This window comes from Sinohyriopsis cumingii, chromosome 6 (genome assembly GCF_028554795.1).
Source record: "Sinohyriopsis cumingii isolate HCF-2022 chromosome 6, ASM2855479v2, whole genome shotgun sequence".
In the NCBI taxonomy this organism is placed as follows: Eukaryota; Metazoa; Mollusca; class Bivalvia; order Unionida; family Unionidae; genus Sinohyriopsis; species Sinohyriopsis cumingii.
This window is the reverse complement of record NC_142966.1, coordinates 153558972-153571179: the sequence shown is the minus strand read 5'-3', so window position 1 is coordinate 153571179 and position 12208 is coordinate 153558972. Positions and strand designations below refer to the sequence as shown.

General features: G+C 34.1%; 1 protein-coding gene across 4 annotated transcripts in view; it reads right to left on the bottom strand.

Annotated features, from left to right (window-relative positions):
- Positions 1-5076: 5076 nt before the first annotated feature.
- The window catches only part of LOC149798288 (neurobeachin-like), a 561888-nt gene continuing 554756 nt past the window's right edge, over positions 5077-12208 (bottom strand). For all 4 annotated transcript variants that reach the window (XM_089963438.1, XM_089963435.1, XM_089963437.1 and 1 more), the window contains one exon: positions 5077-10813. In XM_089963438.1, the coding sequence (XP_089819564.1) occupies positions 10723-10813 (91 nt within the window). In that variant the 3' untranslated portion in view covers positions 5077-10722. The remainder of the gene's footprint in view (positions 10814-12208) is intronic.

Sequence of the window (12208 nt, the reverse complement as noted above, 5' to 3'; positions counted from 1 at the left end):
CTTCGCGCTCAGCATTAAGAGGTTGGTGTTTGGACTGGTCGGCCTGGTGTCAGGATAATGTGACTGGGTGGGACATCATGCTACATGTCTGCATGATGCTCCAGTGATAGACATCACTATAAACTGCCACACTGCAGACATCGTAGTGATGACTGAAAAGTTAAAGCTACGTTAAAAAATCCAAATCACACAAACACACACACACTTTTCATCGTTATTCGACATGAGTAAGGTGTTTTAATTACAAGTGTAAAATTCTTTATTCTTTCTTGTTTTTATAGGTTGTTTTTTCCGTTTCTGTTAGATGAGAAATTAAATTGTTTTTATGCTTTTCATAGAGGAAATGGATTTGCATTGCTATTAGGCTTTCAACAAGTTATATAAAAGAGGCATTGTTAGGCTTTTTAATAGGGGAAATAAAAGTGCAATTGTATTATGCTTTTCATTAGGGAAATAAACGAACATTGTCAGGCATTTTAATAGGGGAAATAAAAGTGCATTGATATTAGGCTTTTCACAAGGAAAAAAGCATTGTTTGGCTTTTTATTATGGGAAATAAAAGTGCAATTTTATTAGGCTTTTCATTAGGGAATTAAAGTGCATTGTTTTTTCACAAGGGAAATACAAATGCATTGTTATTAGGCTTTTTATTTGGGAATTAAAGTGCATTGTCTTTTAACAAGGGAAATACAAATGCATTGTTATTAGGCTTTTTATATGGGTTAGTGAGTTATTATTGGGGTTTTCATTTCGGAAATTAGAGGGCAATGTTATATGGCTTTAAATATCGGAAATTCAAGTGCATTGTTAAATGACTTTTAATTTGAGGAAATTAAACTGCACTTGTATTAGGCTTTCAGTTGAGGAATCAAAAAAAGCACCGGTGGTTTAAAGGGTTTAAAGGTCAAATATTCAGATCAATTCTCCTCTCAATTTACAATCTACTTACGCAAGTAATGTCAAGTACTCTCACTTTACTATCTATTTATGCTAGTACTATTATGTCAAGTACTCTCCATTTACAACCTACTTATGCAAGTACCATATGTCAAGTACTCTCAATTTACAATATACTTATGCTAGTACTATACGGTCAAGTTCTCTCAATTTAATATCTACTTATGCAAGTACTATATGTCAAGTACTCTCCATTTACAACCTACTTATGCAAGTACCATATGTCAAGTACTCTCAATTGCCAATCTACTTACTAGTATCATGTGGTCAGGTAGTCGCAATTTACAATCATCGTGTGCTAGTACCACACGTCAAGTACTCTCAATTTAGAATCTACTTATGCAAGTACCATACGTCAAGTACTCTCAATTTAGAATCTACTTATGCAAGTACCATACGTCAAGTACTCTCAATTTACAATATACTTATGCTAGTACTATATGGTAAAGTACTCTCAATTTACAGTCTACTTATACCAGTACCATGTGGTCAGAAAGTCTCAATTTACCATCTACTTATGCAAGTACCATATGTGAAGTATTCTCAATTACCAATCTACTTGCTACTACTATGTGGTCTCAATTTACAATCTTCTTGTGCAAGCACCATGTCAAGTACTCTCAATTACTTTTGCTCAATTACCAAGTACATGTACTCTTAATTTACAATGTACGTATGCCAAGTACCTTCAATTTACATCTACTTAAGCAAGTACCATATGTCAAGTACTCTCAATTTATAATCTTATGCAAGTACCATGTGGTCAGGAAGTCTCAATTTACCATCTACTTATGCAAGTCCCATATGTGAAGTATTCTCAATTGCTAATCTACTTGGCTAGTACCACGTGGCCATGTGGTCTCAATTTACAATCTTCTTGTGCAAGTACCATATGTCAAGTACTCTCAATTTACAATCTACTTTGACTCAATTACCACGTTAAGTACTATCAATTTACAACCTATTTATGCAAGTATCACATGTCAAGTACTCTCAATCTCACCTTTTTTTTTACAAGTACCATATGTCAAGTACTCTCAATTTATGATGTTCTTAGGCAAGTACCAAATGTCAAATACTCTCAATTTACAATTTTCTTGGCCGAGTGGTCTAAAGCGCTCTTCGTAACGCATCACTGCCATCTCATCTGTCTGCATGGGTTCGAGTCTCGGATTCAGCTAATGTGGGTACGTGAGAAAGCTTGCCAGTAGCTTCTCGTGGGTCGGTGGTTCTTTCCGGGGTTTTACTGGGTTCTTCCTCCGCCATTAATACTGGCCGCCATGTATAGTCTATCGTGTGCTGAAAAAATGGCGTTAAACCTTACAACAACAACAACAACAACAACAATTTTCTTATGCAAGGACCACAGGTCAAGTACTCTCAATTTATAACCTACTTATGGTAATACCAAATGACAAGTGCTCTAAATGCTATCTGCTTCTTAGTACCATGTGATCAAGTACTTAGTTTACAAACTTCTTATGTTAATACCATGTGAAGTATTCTCAGTCACCAATCTGCTTGTTAGTACCATATATTCAAGTACTCTCAATTTACAATCTACTTATATAAAAATCGTTTGCACTGAATAAAAAAATATCTGAATGTGGGGGAAAAGTATAAATGGGCAAATCTGTGCAACTTGCATGAAATGTTTACATAGGCTGGATTGAGATACCTTCAGTGCTATGGGAGTTAAGCTCTGAAATACAAATGTTTACAGACAGACGAACACAGCAATCAGGAGAATAATTTTGAACATTTTTCAGCACAATATGAGTGATGACCTTCCTGTTCAACACTTTTACCCTACAGGTCATAATGAAACTGTAGCACCTCAACTGCTTAAACAATGTCTAAAAATTATCCATTTTTCACAGTTATAATAATTTTGTGATTGTAATTTTTATTATTATTATTGCACTTTATTAACGTTTTTCAGTTCACTTAAATTCCTCCCTTCTTGCACAATTTCGTTCAGTTTAGTTTGTTCTGCATTGGGTTTATGCTTTTGAATTTTTAAAATTGGCTTAAAGGTATGTGATGCTGTTAACATGTAGTGATATGCAATATCAACAATCCACACAAAGATTGAATAAACCAATAAAATTTCTCATAAAACCAAGGAGATTCCATAAGAAACTCGACTCCAATATATTGTTGTTGTTATTGTTGGGTTTAATGCCATTTTTCAGCACACAATAGGCTATGCATAGCGGCCAGTATTATTGGTGGAGGAAGAATCCTGGAAGAACCACTGACCCACAAGAAGCTACTGGCAAGCTTTCTCACACTGGCCGAATCCTAGACTCAAACCCACACAGAGGAGAGATGGCAGTGATCCATAACGAAGAGCGCTTTAAACCATTCAGCCACAGACTCCAATATATGGCCATATACAAAAGTGAACTGGCTACACAACTATGATTGGCTGCAACACAGTAAGGCAAGTATGAGCCCAAAAAGACCCTATTCTAAGTCTGATCAAAAGCGAATCAGAAATAGGGGCCATCCATTCAGTATGTATGCATGAAGGGGGTTAATCCAGATATCCAGATGTATACGCTTGCATGGGGGGGGAGGGGGGCTACTGATAATGTATGTACACATAGGAAATGGGGGTTGGAAGAAACCTTAGTAATAATTTGTCTAATACATAACCTGTTCATTGATGCAGCCAGACATTCAACATCAGTGAACTATCTGTTTTATTAATTATATTATTATTAATCCTTGATCGTTTCTGTTTGGATTAAATAAAGGCTGTTTGATAGATATTGGGGGGAGGGGAGGCCAGCGTATGTATGTGGGGGGGGGGGGTAAAAAGTATGCATATGTACGGGGTGGAATTCAAGCTTTGCCAGATTTCTGCGTAGGTACTAAATGGATGGCCCCATATGGCTTACAATGACAAAAAGCAAACTTAATCAGATCACCTCATCAATACAAATGAATCTCTCATACTCCAACCCATGCACAATCTTAATGATTTAAGCATATATGATAAGTCTGATCAAACTGGACCAGAAATATATTATACAGTATGGTAGCCAGCTCAGCCAATCGGATACAAGTTCACCTCATTAACATACATGGATCTTGCTCATCATCAAAATTTTCAAGACATCTGGATGATACAAGCCCAAATACAACAACTGGATCAAAATTTTATCAGAAATACAGCCTACAGAATTGGTGATGGACAGACAGATGTTGGGCCATAACATACGCTCACTTGACCTTAGTAGCAAACTTTAGTCAAGACCTTTGACTGCAAAATCAATGTCCGAATACAATCAACATGTTTATGAAAGATAAAGTTTGGTGAAAATTAATATTTTTTACTCCAAAATCAACAGACTTCTACCTTTTTCCAAAGTGAAAGCCATTCACAATGTTCAGTTCAGGTATGTGATTTAAAACAAAAGTAATTATGCATACCAATTTTAGTCTTTCAGTGACCTTGACCTTTGACCCCACCCCTAAGTGCAAGGAATCCAACAGATTTTGGTACAGGTCTATGACCTGGAACTAATGTAAATGTGACTACTAAAATACGTTTTCTTCTTTCAGTCATACAGTGATGACCGCTAACCTTCTGACCCTAAAATCTTACAGGCTTCTTCCTTTCCCCAAATACAAGCTATTTACAATGTTTAAAACCACTCCAATGGCCTAGTTGTTAGAGTTTGTCTCAGATGCGGGAGGTCATCTGTTTGAACCCTGGCAGTGTCATAACAAAGACTTATAGAAATGGTACAAGCAGCTGCCTTGCTTGGTGCTTGACATTAAGAGTTTAGTATTAGGACTGGTCAATCTGGTGTTAGGATAATGTGACTGGGTGGGACATGATGTAACATGTCAGCAGCATATGCCTCAGTGCTAGACATCACTATCAACTGTCACACTGCAGACATTGTAGCTATGTAAGTGAAAAATTGTTAAAGCTATGTTAAAAATCCAAAACACATACACACACACATTTATAAAGTTTGATAATACTTTATGATGATGAACTCGTGTTATTGTGCAGAAATGAAATAGGGAACAGAAGGATGGGTGCATGTGACAATGGTTCACTCTACAGTAGGTAAAATAAAAACGCTCATTAAATATCGATTGCAAAAAGTTAGTTGCTTTGCTTTTATTTCCTTGCATTTTCATACTCAAATTAAAGGACATGACATAAACAATTGTGGAATGCTTTTACATGCTAACCTAGATATTCAAATATTTTTAATGTATACTTGTATAGCATAAGCAATATGCAGGTTTTCTGTTGGGGGAGGGGTGTTCTTATACAGATCACAACAATTGTATGCTTTATTGTAGTCTAATAGGATCTGTCTCACCTTACAGGTTTGTCTTCAGGGGGTGTTCTTATACAGATCACAACAATTGTATGCTTTATTGTAGTCTAATAGGATCTGTCTCACCTTACAGGTTTGTCTTCAGGGGATGTTCTTATACAGACCACAACAACTGTATGCTTTATTGTAGTCTAATACGATCCGTCTCACCTTACAGGTCTGTCTTCCAAAATAATCTACAATCGAGTAAAGTTTATAAAAATTCTACAACCCAGTAGACTATGGGCATAATTCTTCAGTATTCGTGTCAAAGATAAATATGAATTACAGTTTCAACAAAATATGTTAGGCAAATATAAGATAAAAACTGTTGCCATGTTAGATATGAAAATTTCTTATCCAGCTAGAGGTACCATTGAATACAAGAACTTACCAGTGCCTAAATACATTTTCATCTTAGGTACAAAAAGAATCTCATTTTTTTTTTTACAACAGAAACGTTCTACCTAGAAGAATAAACGGCAATAAAGAAGCATCTACAATCATATCCAACTTTAAACCTTGATTATACTAAAGGTCATACAATTAAAATTACCGGTACAACAAGCTGAAATTGCCTTTTTGGGGAATGTTTTCCTATGACTATATTGGTTATGGACTATACATCAAACCAGTTTGTAATTCCACACCTGTGTTTGTGTAACATGCTGCAAACTGTGAAGTGAACAAGCAAATCTGCTGTGTAATTTACTGGCAGATTAGAAACTCTGCTGTGTAAAATCATATGGTTATGAAGAGCATAACCCTGACAGTGAATTATGTGTTGGCAGAGTTAACAGTGTCCATAATTGCGTTTAACAAAAAAAGCAAATAAAGAAATTATGTAGTGCTAAAAAGTACAAAAATCCTTAAATTCATTACAATCAAATGATAAATTACAACTGCAGAAACACACAATTCTTTTTACAAAACCATAATAAAATCTCAAATAACTTGTGTATACAAAACAAGCCAAATAGCTGTCAAGCTGAAATGTGCATGTGCAAACTCTAGACCATACTTCACTTAAATGACAAAAAGGTTTTGCTCAATTTTTCCCCACTATCACAGAATGTAATCTGTCTGATATGTTATCCAATGTATCTTACTATCTAAGGCAGTCACACCAAAACCATGGTACAAAAGTATATACACATGCAAATACAATTTTCTTATCCACATATGTTTCCTCCTATATGTTAACTTGTATATGTACAAATCATACTCACTATACACAAATATGTACTATTTCTATACACAGTGCATAAATCTGATTACGATACGTGCTAATTTGTTCCAAGATGTATACCATATATATCTGTTTATAAGATGAATCCAACTGCAAACTGCACAGACCCAAATCTGCTGGTGCAATATGCTATGGCAGATTTAGGTCTGTACAGTTTTTTTATAGGAGTAATCAGTAAAACAAAAAACAAAGACCCTGATCAGGAGGTGCATTATGCTACAGCAGATCAGGATCTTTGTTGTTTGCAGTTTGAGTCGACATATAAGTTAGTATATATGGCAGCAGTGCACATTCTAATGGTGCACTTGCTTTTTCCAAATGAAACTCTCCACTCTACTACTTACTACTGATTTCACGCAGAGAAAATCCAGGTATTCATTAATTGACAAATCTTGCACGAGATTTAAATTTACATAAGCCTGCCAAATACTTAACATTCAAACTCATAGTTATGTCACTTTTTGTGCAATGTATAAATGAATAGTAAGGGTGAGAGAGATAACTTTTCTAATTAACTTTTGTACTATGTATTATTTAATGATCTAGTCCAATATTTATACACCAAATAAGGGTGACTTATCTACAGAACAAAATATATATGACTATATACCTTTAATATAAGCTGAGGGTACAACACAATATAAATATAATTTAACAGATAGAACTAAAAAGGCATTTTAATTGTCTTTTCTAAACTGGAATGTAGTTGGCTCTCATTCAAGTTTTCTGACTTCAGCAACTCGCACACTGATCACCATTACAGAATCAATTTTAATTTTTCTAAATCAAAGGACTGAAATTTAAAATTCTGGTTGATTCCTTAATCATCCAATATAATATAGCTAGAAAATAGCCCCCCCCCCCCAATTATATCCTCCACAGACATAAGAATGTTATAATGGCATCACTCTGGTACTTGTTATACTACATTCAAACAGTTCTGTACCTGTAAATTTGTTATTTTTGTCCAAATAATTTTATAAATCGAATTGGTTATGAAGCTACAGCACTCTATTCACTTTTCTTCATAATGTTCAAATTTTTGTGAAGTTAACGTGTATTAAGACACATTTAAACCCAACCAAAAGAGTTTGGTCTTTAAAGAAAACAGGCAAGTCCTTTAATTTATGTACCCCCCAAAAAATATTAAGGAAATCAATAGTACAAATTTGGATGATACAAGGAACTTTGGAATATATCTCACATCATTATTCAACAATTACAATTACACCTTGGTGCAATTCTATTAATGCTCAAACGATTCAATACTGGACATGTCACCAATATGTGCAAAAATAACACAAATGTAGATATCACAAATGGAAAAAGACACAGCAACTTAAAAACCTATTTTTGCAAACAACTGGTTCATATAACTGCACTTGAAAGGTTGTGAATAACAAAAAAGGATGCTGAAAGAAGCTTTTAGTTGGTTAAGTTTTTAGTCATTATCAAATGATCTTAAGATATTCCAGGTTTCAAAAGGAAACTCATTCTAATCTACCAGCAACATATACCAACATCATTACAAATTGTTTTTAAAGGTGACTTTGTTTACTGGGGGTTTTGTTTTTTAATTTTTAAGTATATTAAGTCTTAAATATTTTTTGTTTGCAATTCATAACATTTGCATTTTTAAAACTTTAATCAGCACCTTATATCCAGTGCTGTGCTCCCATGCCTAATACATAAATTTAACTTTTTGCCACAAAAACTTAAACTTATAAAACATTAACATATGTATGTATGTAATCACAACACTCAAAAAGCATTTAACACCACCATCTGTCTTCCTTTTTCTTAAACTGCAAATACAATTATAAATATTGAAGGTGCAGTGCTAATTATAGTAATTTCATTTTCTTCTCCCATGGTATTCAAATGCGTAATCACCATGACAAACTTGCCAATAGTTTTTAATTACTATCTTTTAATAAAACATTTAAGTACATATCTTAAATATTTGCAAAAGTTCCATGAACCCAAGATAAGTCTATTTGTTCAGTCCTTTTATATTCTTAACTGCTGAGTACTGAAACCATCTGATAATTTTGAGAAACTACAAAACTATCTGAACATACTTTTCCATACTCACATCACCAGAAATAATGATCACAATTACATCATAATGTGTAAAAAAAAATTAAGTTACTTACACATATCAAAAATAGATTTAAACCTCTAAAAACAAAAACACTAAACAATATATCTTCTAAATTTGTTAATGAAAAGAATCTGAAAATGTACAGCTTCAAACAATAGGACTAAAGTACCTGGCATATTACCAGGTTTCACATTATTTACCAACAGGTGTCAGTCAATTTATACACATTTCAAATTCTGATACACCAGTTACTTATGCCAGACTGTCTGTGTGCTTATTTTTGTCTAACTCTGAGGCAGCATGGTTTACTGTTATTAAACACTAGTGGTGTGGCAGCTGATGAACAAAATCAAAGACTGGCTGAAAAAGCCAAACCACCATGCATATGATTATGATTAAAACATCTTAAGTTTTCATTTTCAGAATATTTTTTATACAACCGTTAATTAAAAAGTTTTTAGTTCCTGGAAAAGTAAGATATACTGAACTAAATGTTTTCTAGTAAACATGCCATCCAATTGTAAAACAACATGGCAAGTGTCAAAATTGTCAGTAAAATATACACTTTTTGGAACATCTCCATGTATTTGCAAATTAGGCTAATCCCAAATTATACAAAAACAAAAATCTTCTACATTTTCTTTTCTTAACGCTTGAAACATTATTTGAAAAAATTATTACATCTTGTGATTTCCTTTAAAATGCATTTTCTACTATTGTTTCCAGTATCACCATCAGAGAGACAATATCCCAATATCTGAGAAGGATAACTACAATCAGGTTTAACCATATCCCTAAATTTCAGCTGCCTCCCACCACATCAAAATACTTACCTAAAGGCCATTGGATCTATTCTTTATTACCGATTTTTGTAAGACATACTGTTTGTAACTATCATTAGTAACACAAATTATATATCATAAAAAAAAAAGGGATGGACACAATGGTGTGTGCATGGAGGGAATGAATTCCCTCACAGCCCAATGCAAAGTAATAAAAGCTTATCTTAAAATTGACATAAAAAAAGGTGTTGAAAGCTGCTTTATAATATATAATTTATAAATCTTGTTTTTTATTTTTAGCAAAGCGAATTGCAATGATACAAAAATAAAGCATAAATTATAAATCTTCTGGGAAAACAAGAAAAATGGCAATGGCAATATGTCTGGTTGCAAACCAAGAATACTGAAAATTCACCTTCATCCATGGGGTGCCCACCTTTGAAAGTTCCAATGAATCAAGACAGAAGCATATAAATGCCTATATAATTGACCTAATGAGCACTAACACCAGAAAAGAACAACCTAAAATGGAAACCATTCTTTACAGAACCCAAGTTTGATACAAAGATAAGCAGAGATCCCTGAAACACCATGGTTACCAAGTCTGAATGATGGCTGTAGCTTTCTTCATGATAACCTGCAAAAAATGTTATGTAACTACACAGACAATAGTGTCTGAGAAAATAAGCTAATTATAAAGGTTAATCAAAGTCATTATTACATCTAAATAATAAAATTATATCTAGCTCTTGCCAAGTCCAGGCTCAACATTGTAAAAAATCAAAGTACTGAAACAATTTGATCGCTTGGCAGATTGAAGTGATCCCAATTTACATGGAAGAACATAAGTCCATAGATATTAATATTCATAGTCCTTTTCTTGAACCATTGTAAACATACTGCTCTATGAAACCTTTAGACTTATTCTTGAAAAAAATTTACTTTTACAGAAGTACTGCCAAGAGTGAAAACATATTCAAGGAATATTATTATATGTCCCAATCGTTACTGCAATTTGTGTTGCCTCTCCTTGAAATAAAACTGACTTGAGAGAGCACCTGAACAAGACTTCATAACTAATTTTAATAATATAACAGTTTATTACTCTTGTTATTAATACAAACCATGCAGAGCAAAAGAGAATAGATACCATGCCACACTAATCAAAGGAATGAAATCACTCTTTGCCAAAAAAACCCCACAAAACAGTGACTCAAACAAACAAATAAAGTGTCAATAGATGCTGCCTCATGTCAGTCCCTTGGTTTGTTGAAGTGATGATCAGTATTTCTCCTGATATTCATGATGCCACTTGTTGAAGTCTATGTTGAATACTAGCAGGCAACCTGTAGCCAAACCAGCTAAAAGAAATCTGAAGAAAAAAATTAAAAAGTCATGGTGAAATAAATTTCCCAAAATTACAATAAACAATTTTTTTTTAAAGACATGAACCAGCAATGTGTTCTTAAAATGCCCCACCAAAGAGCCTGGAAACTGATCTAAATGCACAACTTATCCAAATAAATGGACAGATGAAAGATGTAGCATAATATTACACTTGTGTTGGGGAGTATACCAATAAAACTTGAGTCTATAACACTTGTGTGTGGTGCTACATAATAATACTTAGGGACCATCCATTTAGTACAGATGCAAAAATCTGGCAAAGCTTGACCCCTCACCCCTCCCTGTACACATGCATACTTTTTTTACACACACCCCACCTGCGTACATACGCTTGACACACCCACACACACCTGAATTCTATAAAATAGCCTATATTAAATCCACGCAGAAACCATTAAGGATTAATAATATTAACATGTTTAATAAAAAAGACAGTCCACCAATGTTGAATGTCTGGCTGCATCAAAGAAATAAACAGCATAACTTTAAGAAGTTTGTCTAGTGTCCACTAAAATTCAAATGCCGACTGAACCAGTCAAACAGGTTACTTAATAGACAAATTATTATCGATGTTTCACCCCCCCCTTTCCTATGCATACATACATTATCACTAGACCCCCCCCCCCATACACAAGTGTATGCATTTGGGTTACCCCTCTCCCCTACATGCATACATACTAAATGGATGGCCCAGTAAGTTTATTACACTTGTGTGGGGGCATATGAATACTTCTGGCCACTACACTTGTGTGTGGGGCATACAAATAATACTTTAGTCTACTACACTTGTGTGGGGACATACAAATAACACTTTAGTCTATCTGATCCTACCTTGGTCATAAATGGAAATATGCTGCTTTAGTTGGTTTATCATGATAAAAGATGGATATATGAGTACTGTATACACTCGCATATAAGCCAAATAATGTAGGAAAAAAAAAAGGCCTGGAAGAAGGGAGGTCGGCTTATCTGCCGGCCAATGTTTAAACCTGACATATGCATGTGTAAAAAAAATAATCTGTTTTTTTAACTGTTATAAAGTACTATGATTGATTTTGTTATTATTTTGCATGTGCATATTTTCTGATTTCTCCAACATGAAATTAAAAAAAGGGAAATACAGAACTCATAATCTGTGGGCCAGTTGAGTTTACCTGGGAGACCAGGCTGAACTATTAATGTACAGTACTTACACAGTGCAAAGTGTGCATAGCGTCACTTAAATCATTACTTATTCCTAAACATATTAGATACAGATTTTGTTTTATTCATTGTTTCGACCAAATTGCATTCTTCCTGATAATATTTCAGCTAGTCCTTAATAGCCGTTTCATTTACAATGAATCATGCACTCATGAGT